Source organism: Rhineura floridana, chromosome 11, assembly GCF_030035675.1.
Source record: "Rhineura floridana isolate rRhiFlo1 chromosome 11, rRhiFlo1.hap2, whole genome shotgun sequence".
Lineage (NCBI taxonomy): Eukaryota > Metazoa > Chordata > Lepidosauria > Squamata > Rhineuridae > Rhineura > Rhineura floridana.
The window spans coordinates 72,357,154-72,383,253 of NC_084490.1; the positions used below are offsets into that span (position 1 = coordinate 72,357,154).

General features: G+C 44.0%; 1 protein-coding gene across 1 annotated transcript in view; it reads right to left on the minus strand.

Annotated features, from left to right (window-relative positions):
- Positions 1 to 1,317: 1,317 nt before the first annotated feature.
- Positions 1,318 to 26,100, minus strand: part of GLIPR2 (GLI pathogenesis related 2) — a 56,540-nt gene continuing 31,757 nt past the window's right edge. The window contains exons 4-5 of the mRNA XM_061590673.1: positions 23,005 to 23,082; positions 1,318 to 1,772 (exon numbers count right to left, since the gene is read on the minus strand). Coding sequence (XP_061446657.1) covers positions 1,612 to 1,772; positions 23,005 to 23,082 — 239 coding nt within the window. The 3' untranslated portion in view covers positions 1,318 to 1,611. The remainder of the gene's footprint in view (positions 1,773 to 23,004; positions 23,083 to 26,100) is intronic.

Sequence of the window (26,100 nt, forward strand, 5' to 3'; positions counted from 1 at the left end):
GGTTCACACTTCCTACCTTCAAATCTGCTGTTTTCTGTTCACACTAGTCGGCGTTCCTCTGGGAAGGATTGGTGTCACTGTTTCATGCCCCCACCCCCAAATTTACATGTTTACTCCCTCCGGTGTATTGCTATTGCTAATGGAGAAGGGGAAGGTTTTTTTGGCAGTTTCATTCTTTCTTGTCAATTGCACACCTTTCCTTGCTGAAGCCGGACAGCTTCGGGTGCAATTGACAGTATACTGATTGAGGGGGGAGAGATGGTTTTGTCAGTTTCATTGTTTCTTCTTGTCAGTTGCATGCCTCTCCCGTGCAATCGACATGAAACTGATTAGAGTGGGGGGGAGGGATGGGAGGCTATAGCAAACTCCGATGTAGGAGGACAGAGAGGGAGGCGGAAGTGGCTGATTAAGCCACCAGAAAGAAAATGGAATTCATGGAGAGTTTAGTGGGCAGAGAAAGGGGAGTATCTGAAAGCAAGGATTCACCTGCCCAGTAAAAAATGTTAAAGTAAACCACCTTCATTGAGTAACCCTGTGAAGTGGAGACGGTGTTTGCCTCACTTTTCGCATTATTCCCAGATTGGTTTAATGTGAATTTAAAGGGAAAAACTGCATCCTAGCTTCTCTTTGCCTGCAACATCATGTGAACCATTCGAATTAAACGGGGATGCAAGTAGCACCAATCTCGCAGTAAGTCGCCGTATGAACAGGCCCTTGGACCTACATACAGGAATACCCCGCATTAACATACACGTGTGTTAAGTGAAAATGTACTTAAAGTGAAGCCACTAGATGGCAGCGTCGTCATGCCATTAAGTGTCCGTAATTGCAAAGCGCGCATACATTAAGAGGGGTATGGTGGCGTATGGAGCATGTCCGTTATCACAAGGGTCCATTAAACAAAGGTATGTAAATCGGGGTATTCCTGTACAAACAGTAGCTACTCTTCCTAGGAATATTTCAACTCACTGGAAAACCTTTCATGCCAACAGCATACTTTGTTCATTATAAAGTATATTGTGGAGTGCAGTTTTCATCTGCTGTGTTCCCAAATGCTATCATAATATACAAGATCACTATGATTTCAATACATGCAATTTGCCAAAGAATCTAAATATTATTTTCAGGGTGCAACAAAACTGTAGAGAGAACCCTGATCCATCCATACAAAAGGCACAAAAATATGTAAAAGTGCTGCAAAAGAATGAGCCCTGTGGAGATGAATGGGATTTATAAGTAACTATACATTTTCATAGCCAAGCCAGTTTACTTTTTAATTTAAAATGTTGGAAAATATGAACTCATTAAAAAAACCTTAAAGCTATCGCAACTGAATTTTAATTAAACCATACAAATGTAGTTTTAAAAAGGAACCTTACACAAATATAAAGTTTTATAAAGGATTATATAAATTCCTAATTTTTGCATATTCTGTAGTTTGGGGGTGTTGCAGTTCCTTCATCCTTCAGCACTGGTCCCATAGAAAAGTTCATTTTGGTAGCTATCTCATGATTGAAGTTGCTGTTTTTGTAGGAAGGTTTAAAACAGTTCTGTCCAATATAACTTTTTGCCTTCCATTAGCTGCTTAAACGGTCCTGTCCCCTGACAGGATTATTTCTTTGGTGGAAGAACATTTTGTTCATAGTGACCAGGGTTTACTATATTGCCAGCAGGTTCGTATCTGGCCACAACAAATGTGGAGCCATCACTGGCTGCTGCCTTTCCAACTCCCATCTTTTTGGTGTTCTTCCAAACCATTGCTGTAAAGTGTCCTGGAAGAAAATATCCATATAGAATATATTAGCTTTGAGCAAGAATGAAGAGATATCAAATAGATAGTTTCAGATGAATTGCTACAAGAAATTCAACTATGGTAACTCCAGGACATTACCACTGTGTTTAATAAATTTATTGCTTATAACTTTTTAAAAGAACAATGATTTTTATGGATAAATGTAAAAGTTTTAAGGAACGTTCTACTTAGTTAGCTTACCTGTTTGACAATTGGGCATAACACAAGCAAATATACTGTTACACGCACCCCAGTCTCTGAGCGGTGGTGAGGGACTTCAGGGGTGCCAGCACATACCTCAGTTTCAGTTTCCTTGGAATGAAGGTCACTGGAGATAGTGGTGGTTTTGTGATATATGGTTTTATATACGCATACATACAAGTTGAGCACAAGATGAAAGGGCTCACAGCATTAACACTCCAACAGATCTTGCTCCCCCATGAGGTTTTGAGGGGACTCCCCAAAGTCATAGCTTGCACAAAGAGCAAATCGAGCCTCTGAGTTTTCCTAGCTACCAGTTCCAGCTGAGACTAACCCAGACTACCCCTGGCCTATTTTTCTCCTACCCTTAGGATGATGTGGCATCCAACCAGGTGAAAGCAGGGTGGGATGGGGAGGCCTATCTGCTCCTTCTGGAGGCATTACTAGTCGTTCCTGTGGCAACACATCTGCACTTGACCACCTCTTTGTGAGTGTGTGTGTACTGCCTTCAAGTCGATTCCGACTTATGGCGACCCTATGAATAGGGTTTTCATGAGGCTGAGAGGCCCAAGGTCACCCAGTGAGCTTCATGGTTAAAAAGAATGCTTAACAGGCTTGGCTAAGGCCATTAACTTAATAAAGAGACTGGTTTGACCACTTCAGCAGTTCCTTCTTCTACAGCCTCTCATCTTGCAGATATAAAAGCACAGGTTTGGAGGGGATCAAATACATCATTCAAACCAACCCCCATCCCATAACAATACGTATAAACAGGCCAGAAATGCCTGAAATCAAAACATAACAATCATATAACAATTGAATTGAATTGAATTGAATCTTTATTTTTACCCCGCCCTTTTTCCAAACTGGAACTCAGGGCGGCTTACAAATAAAACTACATGTAGTTAAAAACAATTAAAATACAATTAAACTATGCACAACCTTAAAACCATAAAAGACACTTAAAAATCTAAAAACAATTTAAGATAATACAGATAATAATATAAAACAATAAAACAAGCCTTGTAAAGCCCAATCCTAAACACCTTCTATCCCAAAAGCCTGTCGGAATAAAAAAGTCTTTACTTGCCGACGGAAGGACGGCAAGGAGGGGGCCATTTGTGCCTCCCTAGGAAGGGAGTTCCAGAACCTAGGAGCAGCCACCAAGAAGGCCCTATCTCGCGTCCCCACCAATCGCACTTGCGAGGGTGTTGGGACTGAGAGAAGGGCCTCTCCTGAAGATCTCAGGGCGCGGGCAGGCTCGTATAACAAAACAAAGATGATTAAATTAGGATAGTGTGTGCTAGAATGTTCCTATGTAAACTTGATCTTTCCACAGCAAATGCAAAATAGACTTTTTCAATAACTCAAGCTTTTTCACTTGCACACTTTTTTTTCTAAAACTTGGATCAGAAATGAAAGTTAGAAGGGAATTTGAGAAAAAAAATGCCCTTTTATGTATAGTACAATGGAACAAACAATGGGAAACATTAACAACTCACATACTGCTAATATAGTATATTGGATCGTATGCAATGCCTCAGGAATGTGGAGGGACTTGGCTGGAATCTTAATGGCATAAATGCTTTCCTTTTTGGAAGTGTTCTCATGTCAGATATGCAGCATCCATAATCCTGAATTAATTTTATCACGCAGTACCAGGATGCAACTTTTAGATTAAGCAACAGAGAGAACTCTTCTTGCATAACACATGCCTCAACCTAATTTTTTTGAGTTTGCATATGACAAATGAGGATTTGATAGTGAGAAAATAAATTGTGGAAAATCCAGAAGAGTGTAACTATAAGGTTGTCTTTTGTAGCTGAAGCATCCTCTTCTGTGAGCCCATGTCATTGGGTTCCCTAGCAATGGACATCTCAACCCCTACTTTCCATCACAGAACTCAAATAGGAGTCAAAACCAGGTAAGTTGGCAACATACTCTGGATTTGCTTCCAAGTTACAGCAACAGGCAAGTATAATACTGCTTTGGCTCCTGGGCAGGCTCAGAGGTATTTTTGTTTGTTTTTTGCTGAAGATCTGGGAAGAGGCTGGGTGCCACCATTCCTTGGGACAGCACCTTGTGGGGTCAGGCAGATCTTTGTGTCCGTGGGCTGACTCATGTTTCTCTTGTCGTTCAGGCCTGAGAAGCCACAGAGGAGGAACAGGAGGACTTGGAACACTGGGCATAGCTTAAAAACACAGTAGGTCTTCTGTTAAGAGGTCCTTTGGGCAGGACCCAGCATCCCTTCTCTCCCTTACTTCTCTAAGTTTCTATCAACCTCATTCTCCTTTCTCCTTGTGTTCTTTTTACGGTGGCTCATTCACACATACAAGTTCACTATTTGATGCAACAGTGATGAACATGCACATGTGAATTGGCCCAAAGTTGTGAGCCTACCAATGCAATATAAAAGACTGCTTACAACAGAGGCGAAATGCCTTCTATGAAAATAGAACCTACAGCATATTTAGCAGATGGTGAGATAACATTTTACCCAATGTGCAGGAGACCTTGGAATGGATGTGAGCAGACTATACTTTATTTCCCTTTTTTATGGTAACTACCTTTGGAAAGGCTGACAACAGCTTCAGACATTGTTACGGGCATTCATACAAAAATGGGGACACACATCTTGGGAAGGGGGGCAATGTTTATGTATCCACTTTGGATGTTAACACCTTGGATATTAACATGAAACAGGAACCATGACTCACCCACTCTGCATTCACACTGATCATTTATGCCTCTCTCAGAGCCAGATGTTTGGCAGTGCGCGGCCTGAATAGTGGTGCTACTTCTTCTGGGCCCATAATCTATTGATGGCTTAAAAATGCTATGTTTAGCCCAGGAAGCTTCGGCCCATAGAAGTTCTTGAGACCTGCAATTTTGCTTGGGATGACAGTATTCCTTCTCTCACCCCCATAGTCACTCTCTCTCTATTGGGCTACACTGGTTTTCTGTGGCCTAGTTGGCATTTAGAGCTGTTGGTGCATTTGCCAACTGGGGTGGTTTTGGATCCAGCAACTTCATCCTTTTCTCTCTCACACAGTTGGCTGGTGGTAGTTTAAGAGGATTCATTTTAAAGGAATATTCTCTTAGTGCTTGTAATTTTATTGGGCTTTCTTATGTTTGCTCCACCCCTTCCTGTCCTTTATTGTGTTAACTGGGGAGAGAAAAGCTATAGGGGGCCACCCAAAAAAGGTAAAGGGGACCCAAAGGGAATGGCAAGACCCCAACAGTCCACCCCAAGTGATGACCCACACCCCCTCCTTTGCCATCTTCTGAGTCTTTAGAAAATTGAAGTACTCTAAAAAGAAACCATTGTTGAATAAGGGGAAGACAGCTAAGGATCAGGATCAGCCTACATCTTTGCATGCTGTTTTAGATCTCTTGGTAGCTTTAGAAGTTTCCTCTGACAAGGCTACTCCAGGAATGCCTATGCCTGGATGCTACCATTAACCCTGTCCCAGTGGGAGTTCTTTCTGGGGTTGAGAATTCCCATGGTGAGTATGCTTATCCTGCACACATGTTGGGGTAGACAGTGTGGCCACATCTAGGCTCATGCGGTAAGACTAGTATTGGCCTTATACTCAGCACCTTGGAATGGCAGGTAGCAATGGACCTGACAGGGCTGCTAGGGAGTCACTGGGGTTTGGCCAATGAGGTCACAGGGGTGTGGCCAGTTGTTTTTCCCCCCATACGTCCCCATCCTCATCCTTCTCCCTTGCAAAGATTATGTGGACACTTAAGCACTGCAATTGTACAAATACTTAGCACCTAGCTAAAATGAGAAGTGGTTCATAAGGGGACCCCACTGTCACACTTGCTTCTCTGCTAGGATAAAAGTTGTGTAGCCTCCACCTTTTCTGATTTTCTCCCTATGGATGATGGCTAGAGCACAAGTGGTAAAAGACGTGCTGTGAGGCTGATCGGGCATGAGTAAAACATCATAACTGTGCCTACTGTATGGTGGTGAGGGCAGCAAAGAAGCCTCACTTCTCTGCCACCATCACATCCTCAAGTAGCTGTCCGGTGGAGCTTTTCTGTATTGTTAGAGGTCTGTTGACATAAACTCCAGGAAATGGAGTTTTAGACCATTCGGAGACCCACTGTGAATTGTTTGCAAGGCACTTTGAGGGTAAAGTTGCTTGCCACTGTAGCAATCTTGATGCCCCATCCACATCAAGTGTAGTTCCCAGTGAGGTGTCCAGTGCAACATCTGCTGCAACTTCTTGGGATCGGTTTCAGTTGATGCAGCCTGATAATGTGCACAAGGTGGTTGCTACAATGCGGCCAACAACATGCCCTCTCGACCCTTGCCCTTCTTAGCCAGAGCTTGGAAAAGTTACTTTTTTAAACTACAACTCCCATCAGCCCCAGCCAGCATGGCCACTGGATTGGGCTGATGGGAGTTGTAGTTCGAAAAAGTAACTTTTCCAAGCTCTGTTCTTAGCTTATTAAAGCTTGCCAAGGGGGTATGACCAAATGGATCCAGGGTGTGGTCAATGCGTTGTTGTGGAAAGGAGTGGTTCCTGCTGACCTGAAAGAGGTGGTGATCTGACTGTTCCTGAAAAAGCCCATCCTTGACAACTGGTTTGTGACAAATACTGCTCAGTTGCAAATACCCCCTTTTTAGGGAAGGTGATTGAGAGGGCTGTGGTGTAGCAATTGCAAGTAATCTTGAATGAAACAGATTATCTTGACCCATCCCAGTCTGGGTTCAGGCCTGGTTATGGGACTGAACTGGCCTTGATCACCCTGATGGATGACCTTCATTGGGAGGACAGGGGGAGCGCAACCCTGTTATTCTTACTTGATCTCTTGGCAGCTTTTGAGACAATTGACCATGATATCCTTATGAACCAACTTGGTGAGATGGGTATCAGCAACAGTTTCACAGTGGTTCCAATCCTACCTCCAGGGTCATTTTCAGAGAATAGCATTGGGTGAATGTATTTCGGGGCCCTGGCAGTTATGCTGTGGGATGCCACAGGGTACCATCTTGTCCCCCATGCTGTTTAACATCTATACGAAGGCCTTGGGAGCAGTCATCAGGGGATTTGGGGCAGGGTGGTAGCTGATGACACCCAGCTCTATTACTCTGTAACATCTGAATTGGAAGAGGCCGTGCAAGCCCTGGACCACTGCCTGGACTCTGTTGTGGGCTGCATGAGGGCCAATAAACTGAGACTGGATCCTAGCAAGTTGGACACACTGTGGGTTGGTGGTTCCCGAGTTTGGATAACTGGTCAGTTGCCTGCTTTGGATGGGGTTGGAGTCCTTCTGAAAGTGCAGGTTCATAGTCTGGGGGTACTCCTGAATCCATCTTTGTCAGTAGAGGCACAGGTAACTTCAGTAGCTAGGACTGCCTTTTACCAGTTTCAGCTGGTAAGATTGCTGTGACCTTTTCTGGACCAGGATAGCCTGACCGCTGTTGTCCATGCACTGGTAACCTCCAGGTTGGATTACTGTAATGCACTCTGTGTGGGTCTGCCCTTGAGATTGGTCTGGAAGCTACAGCTGGTGCAAAATGCAGTAACGCGACTGTCCCTGGGGCAGGGTATCACCAACATGTCACCCTACTGCTGAAAGAATTGCACTCGTTTTAGCTACCAGGCTAAGTTCAAGGTTATGGTTTGGTGTACAAAGCACTATACAGCTGGGGACCAGGGGACCTGAAAGATCACCTTGCCCCTAATATATCCAGTTGATCACTGTGCTCTGCAGGTTAGGGCCTCTTGCAGATACCATCTTATCAGGAGGTCCATTCCACACAACATGGGAAATGGACCTTTAGTGTTGTGGCATCAACCCTTTGGAATTCCCTCCCCTTAAATATTAAACAGGTACCATCTCTGTTGTCTTCTCGGCGCCTATTGAAGACCTTCCTCTTTCAACCAGCCTTTTTTTTAAAAAAAGATGTTTTTAAAGATGTTTTAATATATTTTAGTGTATGTTTTTATTAAGTTTTATAGTGTTTTTGTTTGCTGTCCTGGGCTCCTACTGGGAAGAAGGGCGGGATATAAATTTATAAATCATCGTCATCGTCATCTTCCTCCTTTGCAACACAACTGTGGCCACTTAAATATTGTAGTTGTATAAATACTTAACTAAGTGGTGTACCTTAATTGCTGTTAGAATTTCTACCGGGAGTATTCAAAAGCAACCCCCACTTAATTCCCTGGGGATTGATCGCTCATAAGTATGTACAGGATTGCAGCTGAATAGGTTAGTCTTAAAAGGTGCCACACAGGACTGCTAACAACCCCCCCCTCAAATTTCCAGCTCTATGGAAAAAGATTATCCCCTCCTCCTTACTTCTATGTCTTCTTTCCAGAATGTGGAATAAGGTGGAGGGATATTACGTAGATTAGGACCTGGGAGTTCAGGGTTAAAGCCATCACTCAGCCGTGAAGTTCACTGTCTGACCTTGGACCAGTCACTGTCTCAGGTCACCTACCTCCCAGGGGTATTGTTAGGATAACAAGGCGAAAGGGAGAGCCATGAATGCCACCTCTAGCTTAGAGGACAGGTAGAATGGATATAAACTCAATTCTGATAAATGATAATGTGATGTTCCTGTATTAATGTAAATATGGTAAGTGCTGTTTGTATACAAGATACATGGTAAGTGGAATGAAAGAGGAGGGGGGAGTAAATGAGCAGTAGAATGCTGGATGATTGGCTGAGTGTTTGGATGGCTGAGAGTATAAATGGAAGGATGACAGTTGAATCTGGGTGGACGTTAGTGGGTTGTTTGAGAGGTGTTTGGTGGACGTGAGTGGGTTGTTTTGGTGGAGTTTGGAGGTGGGTGTGAGTTGGTGGATGTCAGGAGAGTGTGGAGAAAGAGGGAGTGGGAGTTCTAGTTAATGATAAGTCAAGTATCACAGGAATAGATGAAACCATATGCTTAAGTACCATTAGAAAAGTAGTCTTGTTATTTCTGTTATTTAATAAATACTATTTTGGTTTACCGAAGGCCTGATCCTTGGCTGGGGTTTCACAGACCAGAAGGGAGGGTAAGGTAATTACCAAGGCTGAAGGGCAACAGTAACAAATGGTGGCAGCGGTGAAGAGGAGAATAATAACATTACAAGTATCCACAGCAACCCCGAGTTATGTGGGTTATCTACATTGATACAAGGGGGTTGGGAACAGCATAAGCATGGAGTCACAAAAGTAACCAGACAGAGAGAGGCTCAGACAAAGTCTCTGGGAACATTGGTTATAGGACGTGAATGCTGGTGCTGCCTAGCAGGGGGATCTAGTGAGATCTGTGCTAGAGCAGAGAGAGAAACCATAAAAAAAGGACAGTCCAGACTGGTGGAGTCCCTGGTGGTGCCTAGTGAAAGGTAGTAGCCACAAGTAGGTAGGAACCTGACAGGGAGAGCCAGGGAAGGGCGTCACAGATAACAATAAAAAGTCTATCTCCAGCCTGTCTGTCTGTCTCCAATTTTGAATTAGGGGAGGAGTGGGTGTCTGGCCAGTTTGGAAATGGGGGGCAGGGAACCCCTAAAAATAAAAAAAGAATTTGGAACACAACCAGGATATTGAGGCCTACAAATCTTGGAATTTACATGTAGATCCTTGGCAAATCCAACATGTCACTGTCTGCTAGGACAGGCTTGACTGGGCAAGATGCAATCCATGTTCCCATACTACGTAGAAGCTGTGCACACTGAGCTCTCCTTTGAGCTATCCTACTCTTTTTGTAATTGCATCTTAAATATGCCAAAATGTTTTATGGTCTTTTTAATCCTCACAACTTTGTAAAGTAGGCCATACTGTTATTTTTGTTGTTTTGCTTATTATGGCATAAACTTTTTGAGGTTAACAGTCCATTTTGTCAGATGCCTCATTCTTGGTAATCCGTGAAATTATGTAATAATACATTTGCTAGCCTTTAAAGTGTTACTGGACTATTGCTTTGTTTCTGCCACACCTTTGATTGAAAATGTACCAGAGTATTATACCCAGTACCATACAATGAACTTGTAGAAGAGAGGAGGGAATTTAAATTAGGTCTTTAAATCTTCTGGTGGGTTGGCTTTAAAAAAAATGTAAACACAAGGCTTTTGCCAATTGGCTTACCGAGAAGGAAAATATACAGTCATGATTAGGAATTATGAGCTTCAGAAATAAATGGCATGAGCATGCACTGTCTCACCAATGAGAAATCTCTGTATTTAATAAGATGATACCACAACATCCATTGCTGGCCCCCCAAAAATTCATGTCACAGGACAGCCTAGCGAAGGAGCCTGCTTCATGAGCCAGAGGGAGCCCCCAGCTGAAGAAGCGTCTCAGGCTAATCTGACAAAGCATCAAGGTGAGTTAAGCAGCAGAGCAAGAAGAGGGTATGCAACACCCATTTATTTATTTATTTAGAACAGCTCAGACTAATAAGGGCACTGTAAGGTGACTGTGTGCTAGGAGGCAAGTCCTGAAAGAACTTATAACATTGGAGCTGAATTAGGAGCTTATACAATTATATATTATAAACTTACATATTATGTTTTACTTTTTATTGTTTTAGTTTTTTATATTGGGAAGAGTGAGCCGCAATGTGACCCTCGCTCCCTTGGAAAAAGTTTGTTTCCTTGAGACAAGGTGGCTGATGTGGAGAAGGAGAGACAGAGAGGTTTCTGGATGAGGCCTTCAGGGACATTATAGCTATGTCCCACTCCTAGGACAATAGCTTCCCTGCTGCCATGGACAGTGAGAGCCTTGGGGAAGGAAAGCATATATGTGAGGAAAAGGAAGGTGATCCCTTAGAAGGGACCCATTCCTTGGGGAATGAGCAGATGTCCTCTTGTGGTGGAAATACTTCTCCAGAGGATGGAGGGATCATAGTAGTGGTGATTCGATCATTAGGACATAGATAGTGGGGTGTATGATGGACATGCAGACGGCAGCGTGATTTGCTTGCCTGGTGCAAAAGTTGTGAATGTTGCCTGTTGTCTAGATAGTGCTGAACAAGAGTCACTAGTTGTGGTTCTCACTGGCACCAAAGACATGAAGAAATGCTGTTGTGAGGTCCTGGAAAGAAAATTAAGGTTGCTAGGCAGTTTACTGAAAGCCAGGACCTCAAGGTAGCTTCCTTTGAAATACTTCTGGTTCCACACACATGACCAGCTAGGCAGGTGCAGTTTTGTAGTCTCAATGTGTGAATGAGATAATGGCGTGGGGAGAAGAGGTTTAGATTTGCTAGGCATTTAGGGAACATTTTGGGACAAGCCAGGCCTGTGTAAAAGGGACAGGCTGCACTTGAACCGGGATAGAACCAGACTGTTAGTGCTTAAGATCAGAAAAGTGGCAGAGCAGCTTTAAAACTGATTGAAGGAGAAAAGCCGACAAGAACCAAGAAGGGTCCAGTTCAAAACAAATCTCCCCCTGGGATAAAGACAAAACAAATTACAAAACTTTAAATGGGATAGGCCTAGAACTAGGCAGAGTGAGTGCAGGGGCACAGGAGAGCAATTCAGAGACACCCAAGTACCACAGGCCAAACCAGAAGTGCCGAAGACACGCAAAGAAAGACATGGTATATATATGTTTGTATGCTAATGCTAGAAGCCTCCATGCCAAGATGGGAGAACCTGAGTGCTTGGTCTTGGAGGACAGCATTGATATATTGGACATAACTGAAACCTGGTGGAATGGAGAAAAACAGTGGGACACAGTTTTCCCTGGATATAAACTATACATGAAAGAGGGCATTAAATTCAGCAAGCTGGAAACACAAAAGGGGGCAGACTCAACAGAATCCTTGTGGGTAGCGATACTAGGCCCCAAAAGTAATTTAGTACTGGGGACATTCTGTTGTCCCCCTAACTGAGTTGCTGAGGGAGATCTTGAGAAGAAAAATGAAATTGAGGAAGCATCCAAGATAGAAAATGATGAAGTAATGGGAAACTTCAACTACCTTGACATAGACTGGCTACATATGTGTTCCAGTCATGATGAAGAGGTAAAATTTCTAGATATCCTAAATGACTGTGTCCTAGAACAGTTGGTCATGGACCCAACCAGACGGCGACCCTGGACTTAAAATTAAGTGGCACCCAGGAACTGCTGCAAGATTTGAGTGTTGTTAAATCAATTGGGAACAGTGACCATAGTGCTATTAAATTAAACATTAAAGGACCAATTGCTAAGAAAATCCAATACTGTCACATTCAACTTCAAAAGAGGAAACTTCCCCAAAATGAAGGGAATTGTAAAAAGAAAGTTGAATGGCAAAGTCAAGAGGTTCAAATAACTCCAAAATGCTTGGGAGTTGTAAAAACAAATATTAGAAGCTCAACTAGATACCACCAAGGCCAAGAGGATGCTGACATGGTTAACAAACAGAGTCAAAGATGTTATTAGATGCAAGAAGGCTTCCTTCAAAAAATGGAAATGTTGTCCAAACGAGAATAAAAAGGAACACAAACTCTGGCAAAAGAAATGGAAGAAAATAGAATTTGAGGAATACATTGCTAAAAACCACCACCAACAACAAAATCTTTAAATACATTCAAAGCAGGAGACGGTTGGACCCTTGGATGACAAGGGAGTCAAAGATGTGCTAAAGCAGGATAAGGAGATTGCAGAGACACTAAATGAATTATGTGCATTTGCTTCACAGTGAAGGATATAGGGCTGGTCCCCGTGTCTGAACTAATTTTTGCAGGGAGGGAGCCTGAGGAATTGAGGCAAATAATGGTGACAAGAGATGAAGTTCTAGGCTTAATAGACAAAATTAAAAACTGACAAATGGGATCCCAGAAATTACAGGCTGGTTAGCCTAATGTCTGTCCTGGAAAAACTTGTAGAAAGTATTGTCAAAAATAACCAGGGATATAGAAGAGCGAGCCTTGCTGGAGTAGAATCAGTATGGCTTCCGCAAGGGTAAGTCCTGTCTCATTAACCTATTAGAGTTCTTTGAGAGCATCAACAAGCATATAGACTGAGGTGATCCAGTGGACATAGTGTACTTGGTCTCTCAAAAAGCGTTTGACAAGGTACCTCACCAAAGACTTCTGAGGAAGCTTAGCAGTCATGGAATAAGAGGAGAGGTCCTCTTGTGGATAAGGAATTGGTTAAGAAGCAGAAAGCAGAGAGTAGGAATAAACGGACAGTTCTCCCAATGGAGGGATATAGAAAGTGGAGTCCCCCAAGGATTTTTAAAACAAAAAGGGATTGTAAAGAGCTCCAAAAGGACCTCTCCCAACTGAGTGAATGGGCAGTAAAATGGTAAATGCAATTCAATGTAAACAAATGTAATGTGTATTGGAGCAAAATATGTTAATTTCACATATAGGCTCATGTGGTCTGAACTGGCAATGACTGACAAGGAAGGAGACCTTGGGGTCACAGTGGATGGCTCGATAAGATGTCAACCCAGTGTGCAGCAGCTGTGAAAAAGGCAACTTCCATGCTAGGGATCATTAGGAGAGGAACTGAAAATAAAATTCCCAATTTCATAATGCCTTTATACAAATCTATGGTGTGGCCACATTTGGAATACTGTGTACAGTTCTGGTCACCTCACCACAAAAAGGATCTTGTAGAGCTAAAAAGGTTTCAGAAAGGGGCAACCAAAATGATCAAGAGGATGGAGCAACTCTCCTATGAGGAAAAGGTGCAGCATTTGGGGCTTTTTAGTTTAGAGAAAAAGCGAGTAAGAGGTGACATGATAGAAGTGTGTAAAATTATGCATGGCATGGAGAATAGATAGGAAGAAAATCTTTTCTTCCTCATAACGCTAGGACTCATGAACATCCAATGAAGCTGAATGTTGGAAGATTCAGGACAGATAAGAGGAAATGCTTCTTCATGCAGTGCATACTTAGACTATGGAATTTGCTCCCACAAGAGTCAGTGGTGGCCACCAGCTTGGATGGCTTTAACAGAGGATTAGACAAATTCATGGAGGATTCAATGGCTACTAGCCCCAATGACTATGCTCTGCCTCTATATCAGAGGCAGTCTGCTTCTGTATACCAGTTGCAGGAGGAGAGAGCGCTCTTGCATTCAGGTCCTGCTTGCACTCTTCTATTGGACATCTGGTTAGCCAAATGTCTAGAATGAGGAAACATTTCACATATTTGAACATAAAAAGAAAGGCACCCTTCAGAAAAAGTACTTTTATACTTACACGTGTTCAACCGTGCCTGGCACTGTTGGCACTAAGGAATTTTTGTGCCAGGAACCCCTGTCTCTCTAGGCATAAGTGCTCCACCTGTGCTGGCCCATATCCTTTTGTAAGGTGTACTAAAGGAAGGGGATTTAGGTCCACAAGCAGGATGGCAAGAGACCCAGGGCAGGTGGCCAGAATGTTGACAGAGAGGCCCAGTCCAGTTAGGCTGCAGGCCTTGGGTAACTAAATAAATATGCAAAAGAAAGTCGGTACAAATATAAAAGGTCCCATATTAAAGTACACCCAGAAGGGACTGAGACTCAACAGGGACCTGGAGAAGTGGCTCAGAATTCCCGCTGAGGTACATCTTGCCACTTCACTCCATTCATTTAGATGACAGGTAAAGATGCAAATTTTGTGCCAAGCTTTTGGAGAGAGTAGGATGGTTGTGATCAATCTGATACATTTCCCCCATTGTACTATTGTTGTATGATATTGTACCTTTAATTTTCAATAGTTTTATTAAGTTTGGAGTGGTTTTATCTTTGCACCCCAACCTGTGACTGTAAGCTGAAGAATGGTTTATAAACATAATATTCATTCATTCAACTGAATCTTGAACTTTATTAATTCAGCAATGTATAAATAGACTCAGTTTCTCTATCAATTGATTGTTTCAGTCTCCCCTCTCTGACTCTAATTATGTTTATGAGCTTAGCCATATAAATCATGTCCCATAACAGGGATGTTGGAGAATTCCAACAGAAATAGAAGCAGAAATTGCCAATGTTCACCCATGTCTGGAATGGAAATCAACCCAGCTAATACAATCACTTTTCATCGTCATTGTTTTCAATCTGCAAATGATATGTAAATACAATTCCCCCCTCCCCCATTGGCACTGTTTCTTTTGCACTGAAATGAATGAAATACAGCAACAAACATGGGTTGGAATGGAAATCAAAGCCTTCTTATCTCCCTATTCTGTATCCTTAAAAGCCATTCATTAATATTATTTTTTCCTTTTAGTCCATCGTGCTGTCCGTTATAAAAGTGATACCACTTCTCTGTCATCTGATAGTATTGTGCCTTTCACATAACCCAAGAAAATAACCAATAGGTCAATAGGTAATTTAACCGTTAAGTTTTTTATTTCTCTTATTATAGAGGTCCGGTATGTTTCGATTTTTGGACAGTTTGAAACGACATGAACACTTTAAGGAGGTATACAGTTGAGTTACTACTTTGTGATCTATATATCTGAGCTGAAATGACTCCATTCAAGTCCCCTCCTAACATTTCTTTGTATATCATTTGCATTTGCCTTATGTACTGCATAGGGGGCAGGGACCCAGCTGCAAAGGAGTTCTTATTCATTTCAACACTGGAGTTACTCTATGTGCAAACAAACCCAAGGTGATGCTATTTATGACTTATTCAGCCTTTCCCAACCTTTGGGTCCCTAGATGCTGTTGGACTACAACTCCCATCAGCCTCAGCCAGCAAAGCCAATGGTCAGGAATGATGGGGACTGTAATCCAGCAGCTCCGAGGACCTAAACGTTGGGAAAGGCTGACTTATAGTACTTTAATTAAAGCTGTAGAAGTGCCCCTCAAAATCATCACGGGCAATAAGGGCTGCTTTGGAACATGCATGGCGTATGTCACTTGATTACTCAACATCTGATGTCTCACAGCTGATTATGCGAACTGACCTAAAATGTTGAACATGAAAGTTTAACCAATCCCAAGTCACTATTATTCAAATATTATAGCTAGAGAACTGCGCCTGGAAGATAGTGTATGACCTTCAGTAAGTCACTGAATCCATGGCAGAAATGAATAAATCTTTGTCTCTCAGATCCTGTTCACCGAGCCAAACTGGTTTTCATGCTACATTAAATTCAGTTATCAAATTGTGATGGATTAGTATGAAAACAAACCCAAAGGCCCTCTCTTCGGGGTTAAAAAAAAAAAGCATGGCATTTTTAGTTTCTTTACCTTGTGATTTTCAAATATGCTTGGTACAAATTAAATTTAAAAACTGCTGAGAACTCTGTGCTCATATCAACCAAAATAGCACCTGTAATTTCTCAAAATAAAACTCGAAAGAAGGGCAAGCCAGCACACAAGTTAATTCAATGCAATTAGCAAAACTTCTAAAGCAAAGTCTCTAAGTAGTATCTCCACCATTTACTAAAAAAATATACTATGAATGAGTTTTTAGAATCAATGTCTTTTTAAATTATGGTGTTAGAAGAGACGTTTGGTCTTACCGTGAAATCGGTCTTCTCTGTGCATGTCAAAAGATGATATCAGGTGGGTAGCTTGTAGGCAAAAGAGCACTGCTGAATTTTTTGCAGACCCTTCCTGGTCCGGTCCTGGTCTAATTTCAGTTTCTCCATGACAAGCCAATAAACAAGGAAAAGAATAGGAAGAACACACTAACAGAAGTAGATGACAATACTCATACACTCTCTGCTAAAGGCCTATTTGTGCTTGCCACGTCAGCCCAGCCTTCCTAGGGAGTGGCCCTGATATCTTCTTTTGACATGCACAGAGAAGACCGATTTCACAGTAAGACCAAATGTCTCTTCTCCTGTGCATGTAAAAGATATCAGGTGGGACATACCAAAGCTGACCCATGTAGGGTGGCAATAACGCTGGGCTGCAAAACTCTAGTGGTCTGAAAGGATGTGCTGTAGCACTCTCCTCCAAAAAGGTGCCTCAGCTGATGCATATGCATCTATCTTGTAATGTTTAACGAACGTATTAGGAGTGGCCCACGTAGCTGCCCTACAGATCTCTGTTAGAAGAGCATTGCGTGAAATTGCTGCTGATGTGGCGGCTGCTCTTGTGGAGTTAGCCACTATGCTGGCTGGCTGGGCCAATCTTAAAAGGCATATGCCAAGGAGATGCATGCTTTGATCCATCTAGCTAATGTGGAAGTGGAAACCTTGTTCCCCACAGACGCTGGGTGAAAAGACACAAACAAATTATCTGTTTTCCTAAATGACCTAGTCTTAGAAATATATACTTTAAGGGCTCTCCTCACATCAAGTGAGTGCCATGCCTTCTCTGTGGGATGAACCAGATTTGGACAGAAGGATGGCAGTACCAGTTCCTGTTGGCAGTGGAAGGTGGACAGGACCTTGGGAAAAAAGGAAGGGACTGTGCAGAGGACTACTCTATCCTTATGGAACACACACAAACGTTTATGCACAGACAGGGCATTCATCAGACACCCTACGGGCCGAAGTGATGCCCACAAGAAACAACACCTTAAAGGACAGCAGACAAAGGAATTCGACTTAAAAGCTCAAATGGAGGTTTTTGAAGGGCTGTTAACACTTTGTGCAGGTTCCATGTAGGGTAGCAGTAGACTGTAGGTGGCGCTGATAAGGTTGCCCCCCTAAGGAAACACTTGATAAAAGGATGAGAGCTGAGTGGATTGTCCGGGGACCTGGAGAGTATGGATGATAATGCCAAAGCCTGGAGCCTCAGGGTGTTTGGTCTGAGGCCCACAGATAAGCCATCTTGCAGGAAAAAGAGTAGCTCGATGATTCCCGCTTTCCGTGGAAGAATTCCTTTCTTCTGTGACCAGTATGAGAAGGTCTTCCATGTGCCCTCGTATATTCTGACTGTGGAGGGATGTCTAGAGGCCATAATGGTTTCTAGTGCTTGGGGAGGGATGCCTTTCATCAAGAGGCGCTTCTGCTCAAATTCCATACATCGAGGAGATCCAGAAACCACGAACGTCTTGGCCACCAGGGAGCTACTAGGAGGACTGATGTGTTTTTGGTTCAGATCTTGTGTATTACCTTGGGAATAATTGGGAGTGGAGAAAAGAAATACAGTCTGCCTGAAGGCCAGGGGGATGCCAAGGCATCTATTCCCTCCGCTCCTGCCATCATCTACCTGGAGAAGAACCTCCTCACCTGTCTGTTGCAGCTGGTGGCAAACAGGTCCACTCAAACCCTGCCGAATCGTGTCACTATCTGTTGAAAGGAGTCCGGGTGAAGCATCCATTCTCAGTGATCCAATTTATTTCGACTGAGCCAGTCTGCTTGGTCGTTGTCCTTTCCCTTGATGTACTCTGCTGATATCAAATCCACACTGTTTTCCACCCACTGAAAGAGGAGAGAGGCTCCTCCTGGAGGTGGCAGGAATGTGTGCCCCCTTGACAGTTCAAGTAAGATTTGGCCAACACGCTGTCCTTATCAGCACCGCCCCCAATTGTCTGAACTCTGCGAAGTGTCTGACGGCCAGACTGACTGCTCGAAGTTCGAGGAGATTGATTGGCAGAGTGGATTCCTGTAGAGACCATGTGCCCTGTATCATCTGACCCTCGTAGATAGCCCCACCTGATAGGCTGGCGTCTGTCGGAAGGCAGAGCTGGGGTCCCAATCCCGGGGAGCTGGATCCCGGAGAGTTGGGAGAAGAGTATTCGGATGGATGGCAGAGGGAAGGGGGAGGAACTTCCCCCCTTTGGAGCGAAGACGAAACAGAGGAACTGCCAGTGATAAGGTCGCTTAGCAACGGGGAGCCTGAGCCCTCCCTGGACATTCTCACGCCTCCCCCTCTTTCAGGCTCAGAGCAAGAGGGGAAAGAGGGAGGGCTGCTCACAGCCGAAAAGCGGGGAGGCAGTTTACCATCAGCCCCTCCCCTATCCCCCATCCTGGAATCGGAAACTTCAGAAGAGGAGGGGGTGATGCTTCCCCCCTCACCGCGCACACGCAGACAGCTGAAAAGACAGGAGAAGGGGGGGAAGGCGGGCAGTACCTGAGGGGCAGTTAAGGAGGAGCGAAAGATTGCGCGCCCGTTTGGCCCCTTCTTAAAGAACAGGCGGGAAGAAGTCCCTTGCTCTGTCAACTTTCTCCCAATGCCGCAGGACCTGTATCCCTGTATTGCTTCATGAGAAAACGCAGTCTTTGTTTGGACATTACCCTAATAAAACACGAATTAACTACAGCCGTTGGTCTGGTTCCTGAGTCACATCCTGGGCCTGACAGCGTCCGACATGATCAGGGTTCAAGGAGGATCCTGAAACAGTACTCCTCTCAACAGTTTGGGTTCGTGAACCCACCAAAGTAGCGATCGACATACCTGTGGTGACAGTGCCACTCTGCAGTGGTGCCTTGAAGCTATGTTGCTTTGGAATGGCAGAAGGGCTCATTGAAGTGCCTGAGAGTGATGACATGCCCAACGCGTAGTTTGGAATGTAGACACCATCAGCCCCAGGAGAGCAGCCGATTGCATCAGATCTGCTGAGTTGGATGACAGAACTTTTGACACCATCACTCGTATCTTGTTTATTCTTTCTTGGGATAACCTTAAGGTGCCCTTCCGCAAGTCTATAGTGGCTCCCAGATGAATTATGCTGTGAGCTGACTCTTGGGTTCATTGACTAGGAAGCTGTGGTCCTTCAGGCACGCCAAGGTGACGTGGAGGTCTTCCCAGGCCTTGTGTAATGATGGGGATCGAATCAGGAAGTCATCCAGATAGGGAAAGAGATGAACCCCTGGTGCCCTTAGGTGTGCCACCAGGGCAACCATGATTTTCATGAATACCCTGGGGGCAGACGACAGGCCAAACGGCATAGCCCTGTATTGAAAATGGTCTTGACCCACCACAAACCTGAGGTAGTGCCTATTGGGAGGAAATATAGGAACGTGGAGATACGCTTCCTTCAGATCAATCAAGGAGAGAAAGTCCCTCTTTCTCAGGGCTGCTTTGATTGAGAGTAAGGTGTCCATGCAAAACCTGTGGTACTTTATGAATCCATTGAGGTTCTTTAGATTCAGTACCACCCTGAATGATCCATCTTTTTTTGCAATGGTGAAGAACAAAGAGTAGTTTCCCAAAAATCTCTCCCCTGGCAGGACAGGTTCTATAGCCACAATCTGTATCACGATGGGAAATTTCCTGCAGGAGCCTTTCCCATTCTTGTTTGGGGAAGCTGACAGAGGGGATGGAATAAATTGTGCCGGAGGGGTGGAGGTGAGCTCCAACCTTAGGCCGTACCGGAGGGTGTGTCATATCCATTGGTCTGATGTGTCCTTCCACCGGTGAGCAAAGCATTGGAGACAACCCACCACTGGCAGAATGTTGGCATCAAAACTGATGCTTATTGCCCCGCAACTGGGAACCAAAGCCCGAGCGATTGGGGAAATTTTGTGCCCTAGGTTGATTGTGCTGTCTGTTCCAGAATGGGTGGCTGGAGCAGGCATCCTTCGCTCATCCGGATGTCCTGGAACCACGAAAGGACTGAGATGACAAGTAAGGGTGGAAAGAAGACCGAAAGTACTTCCTATCATTTCTTTTCCTGGAGGATGGCATTGATTTTCTCTTCTCCTTAGATTCCAAAACATTTGCTAGGGCATCATCTCCGAATAGCTTGCCTCCCACATAAGGTTCGGAGGCGAGATTGGAGCAGGTCATGGGGTCTGCCTCCAAGTGTCGAAGCCATAGGGTCCTTCTAGTGAATACGCCTGCCACCAGGGATTTTGCTGCAAACTGCATAGCATCCATAGACGCATCTGCCATGAAAGTTACTGCCCAAGAGACTTTGAGTATGGACTTGCGTACTGGGGCCACGTCCTGCTGCAGTCCATCGAGCAGATCCTCCAACCACAGAAGGGAAGCTCGAGCAAATACCAAGGAGGCTGCTGCTGCTCGGATTGAACTAGCCGCATGTATCCTTCGAAGACCCTGATCCATTTTACACTCCGTGGCATCTTTCAGATGAGCATCCGAGTCCTTTGGGTTCAAAGATGGATTCTGTAAATTCACAATGGGAGCATCTATCAGCGGGACCTTCAGTTGGTCCATGATGTGTTGCTCCAGAGTATAATATTTGTTGGCAATCGAGAATGACTTCTTGCATTGTAATGGAATGTCGAACTCTGACTTGAGTACTTTGGGAAGTAGGAAAGGGAGCTTCAGGACTCTAGACTTGGGTTTCGGGTCAGGACACACCGCTGAAACCCTAGGAGTAGAAGGGGCAGGCAGACCCTCGGCAGAGGTTAGCATCAGGGCTTCCATTGCCTTACACAGAAGGGGGGAGGAAGTGCGGCTCCTTGAAAATCCTAGTGGTTGCAATCTCTTCAGATTCAGAATCCCTACTCCATTCCTCTTTGTCCAGGATCATTAAGTCTGTGTCCGGGTCTAGAGGAGCATCATCTGGAGGGTGAAGGTGCCTGCCCTGGGCAGTGGCATGAGGATCCAGAGATGCTGTGTTCTGTGGTGGATGCACATTGTTAGCTGTGTGGTCCACAGAGGGATCCTGCATTTCCAGTCTTCTAGGAGGTGCCTGAGCGGGCAAAGGAGCTGCGGCTTCCTATGATAGGGGCCGTGAATGGGCTGATGATGCAGACAGGTCTCTGGCCAAGTCCATTAGAAGAGTCCTTGAGTTGTTCCTTTAACTGCTGAATCGATTGAGCTGAAAGGCATAATTGAATGGGCTGAGTTTGAGCACCAGAAATTTTCAGCCTGTACCCCCACACACAGACCTCTTGGGCCTGTTGAAGAAGTACTGGTTCCTCCAAAAAGCCTGCAAAGGGTTCAGGAGAGGAGCTGGTAAAAAAATGGAACCCAAGGACGGATGAGGAAGATTGCTTTCTTAATCAGATTGGGGTTCTTGGTCTCTTTGGGATCTGCAGGTAGCAGCGTGCGAGGCCTTGCCTGTTGATCCTGACTGCTTATCAGGGTCCAGTGGTCTTGCTGGAAACAGGTGCCCTGCCTTCCCGAGCCACCCTGTCCACCATAACCTGTGCCTCAGCCACCTCGTGCCTGCCGGTAGAGGGGCAGGCCATTGCTACCCCTGACTGGGCCACCAGAGGATATGAAGGAACTGGTCCCTGGAGGAATAGAGGTTCCAACGCTGAATCGGATGCTGGCTGGGGGGGAGCAGTTTCTTCCTCTTAGAGGGGTTATCTGATTTGCAGATTGCTTCCCCCATGGGTGCAACACGCAGCAGTGCTTATGGGGACAAAAGGCCTCAGAGGCAGTTCTTAGGAGACTTGGGGTGTATGTGGAAAAACCTTATGTTGGGCAAAAAGGTGCCACTGCCCTGCTTAAGTTGAGGCCTGTCAGGGGAGGTCCAACACCACTTCCCCACTTGCCACCTGCCCACCTCCTCACTAGTTCAGTGGCAGGGAGGAAGATTCTAAGAGTGGAGACTGTCCGTCACACGTTTCTCCTGTGGACCCGTGGGAAGAGGCCGGTTGTAGTCGGGAGGCCTGCAAGGCTGCGATGTGGTCCAGGTGGCGGCACCAGTCTCAGGGAAGCCACCAGAAGGAGAAGGTGGCTGCCACTGCTGTTCCCACTCTGAAGGAGTGGAAGTAGGCTGTGAGGCTGGCGGGGGGATGCTAGGAGGGTGCATGGCTGCTGGTGAGGAAACAAAAACAAAAGCTCCCTTTTTAACTGGGGGGGGGACTTGGAGAAAAACACAAGTCAACAAGGAAAAACAGTAATATAGAAACACAGAGTAACAGAACAAAGAATACAGGCCTGAAACCAAGGAGCAGAGAAGGCCCAACCAAGCTTGGTGAAGGCAACAGAGGAACTGAAACAAGAATAGAACCAGACCAGGAAGGGCCTGCAAAAATTTCAACAGTGCTCTTTTGCCTTCAACCTGACATCATCTTTTACATGCACAGGAGAAAGAGGAAGATTTAAATGTTACTAAGTCTTAGCTTCCTCAGTTCTGCGAGTCAAATTGGTTATCCTCCACCTGTTTCCTACTGAAGTTTGAATAGCATACTTTCTTCTCTACTCAACGAAGATGAAATGTTTATGAAAAAGCTTAATTTCTGAAATATTGTAGGCAACCAGAAGTTTGCTTTATGCCATCTGTAAATAAGTAATGCCAAGCCCATACTCACCTGTCCCAGAGGAAAACCCTGGGCTCTGAAAGTTGTAATTTTTTATTTCACTATACCATCTGTCGGCTACTTCACGCCCTGCAAGATAAATGAAAAGATGTTGTTGAATTACAATTGATGGAATGAACTCTGTTAAAATACTATCACATTATTCTTTTCATGCAAGACAAGTCAGCAGTGGGTTCTCAAAATCATTTCTAACCAACTGTAATCAAGTTAGTAAAAACCTAAAATGTTTTAGAAGTGAGTGGTTCACACACCCCTTTCTAACCAACAGCAATAATAAGCTCATTTTAAAATATTGTTAAAGAAAGAGCACATTTTTGACCACAGAATTATATACACTGATCAGGTTCCACCTGATATTTCTGTCATTCACCCTCTGCAGTTCAGCCTACCCATCAACATCTTACTGTCTAGCCATCTCCCAAGCCCCTTTCTTGACATCACAGTACCATAGAAGACAGAGAAACATATTCTTATATATGCATTTGTATCACCTTTGTTTATTTATATTTATATTTGTATACTGCTATTTTGTAGAAAAAATCAAAGCGGTTTACAAGATGTTTAAAACAAGAACCATAGTACAGTAGGGCCCCGCTTTACGGTGTTCCGCTTTATGGCGCTTCGTTCATGTGGCGGTTTTCAATTAGAGAAAGGCCCCGCTCTTACAGCGCTTGTTCTGCTAATACGGCGCGGGGTTTCCATTGCGTGCCATTTTGACATCATTTTCACACGACGCAGCCCATTATAGTCTATGGGGCCCTGCTTTATGGCGATTTCCACTTTACAGCAGGGGCCTGGTCCCTAACCCGCCGTATTAGCGGGGCCCTACTGTATTAAAAATTGTTGCGAAAAAAGCATGTTCTTAATTGTCTGCATAAGCCTGGCATAACAGAAAGGTTTCAGTAGGCACTTAAAAGTCAAAACAGAAGGCGCCTGCTGAATCTCTGTTGGCAGAGCATTCCAGAGAACTGGGCTGATGACATTGAAGGCTCAATTTCAAATGAGCTTCACCAATTCAGGGGACAACCAAAACCGCTCCTGCAGAAGAGCTCAGTAATTGAGCTGGGATATAAGGGTTCAGGCAGTCCCTAAGATACCCTGGACCTAAGTTGTTTAGGGCTTTGTAAATTAATACAAGGACCTTGAACCTGGCTTGGTAACAGATGGGCAGCCAGTGCAGATGTTTTAAAAGTAGTGTCACATGTTGTTGGCCATATACTCCCATCAGCAATCTGGCCACTGCATTTTGCACCAGCTGGACCTTCCAAACCAGGGCTAAGGGCAGCCCCACATAGAGCACATGGCAGTAATCCAGCCTCAAAGTTACCAATGCATGGAGTACAGAGATCAGGCTATTTGTTTGAACCCGAAATGCTGTATATTCAAGAAAGTAAAACAGTTCATTGTAGCTTTAAATCTGAGAGTCAGATTTAAAGGGTCTAATTTAATAGCTTTTAGAGTTGCAACATTGCTGTTACCACATTAATTCTTATGGATTGTTTATATTTCATTCACTACAAATGTAGGACTGCACTTCTTGTGAAGGAAGAGGTATGCACAAACAAACTTTTTTTAAAAAATGGACATTTTGGAAGCGGAACACTCTGGAGGCAGAAAACAGCAATAGCTATTACTGAGAAACCATTTCCGGAAAGGATCAGTGAGGCTATATGACTCCTATCCAATAACACAGAATCATACAGAACAGACAGAGCAACACAGCCAGTCAAACTCTGACAAGGCAAATCTCCAGAAGAAACTCTCTTCCTGGCAACAGAGAGTGAGACAGAGAGAAGGAATAGGAATACTCGACAAATCCAGTCTTTGAATTGACCCAGTGTGTGCCTTCCAGACCAATATACAAATAGGAACTTAGCTATCCACTGACTTTTGCATTTCCCAAGTATTCTGATGCAGTTCTTTTCTTAAAATTATCAAAATATATAGAATGTATATTTTGAGATAAATATAGAAATGTATATTTAAAAGTGAATTTTTATGCAGTCTGTGATATTGGCAAGTTTATAAATGATCCACAGAGACTGGATTATAAGGAAGAAGTTTTACTTAGCAGTGTGCTGCTGCAAAACTATACAAAACAGAAAGTAATCAGATGCTCCTTAGCTATCTTTCCTTGCTGGTCTCGCCCAGAACTTATTTCTGCCATACAATCATTTCTACATCACTTTAATTCCTATCTCCACCCCCACTTTTTAAAATACTCTATATCTAATTGGTTTAGTGATCGCCCTGCCTCTTGATGTAGGCACAGGTACCTCAGAGTCAAAGATCCTCCCTCTCAATTTATTTTATTTCTAAAATTATTTATATACTGCCTTCTTACACAAGATCAGGGCAGGGAACAGCAACATAAGAAACCTTTAAAAGCAATCACTAAAATGACTGGCTACTTTGTGGTACAACTTTTGCTTCTGTTGTCTTAAGGCTGTGATTGGTCTATGTCTGATGGAAATCCATCTACAGTCTAGGTTGTCTCATCATCAGCTGACAACTAGGAGTACTTTGTAGATGCCTTCTGTTCCTCCTGCAGACAGGCGTATCACCAGTCTGAACCAGATATGAACTTGGGGTCATATTTGTTTATTTATTTCTTCTATTTCTACACCGCCTTTTGGCCAAAAGGCCCCCAAGGTGGCTCACAAAAGAAAAAAACTAAACACAAACACAAAATACACATCAGAAAAAAAATACAGTGCACAGAAATTTAAATAACAAAATATTAACATTGTTAAGAAAACAAGGTTCTTTACAGGCCTGGAGATACGTCCTTAAAATGTGGTACTGCCAGTCACTCTTGAAGCTTTCCACATTCCATTTGGATGAATGTTAACTAAGCCAACCACCTGCAAAGGAGGTAAAGGCTTTTCACTTTTGTCACAGTAATATCTCGGGGGGTTTTTCCTTCTCTTCAGGTCTGCCTATATGTCACCTGGTTCCTGCTGAGGTTGTAACAATGGTACTGAGACAGGCAGCATGGTTCTCAAATACCTCTCCATTAAAAGTTGTGCAGGTGATGCTATCTTTCCTGTAGGTACAGTTCTATAATCCAATCGACCAAGATACAGA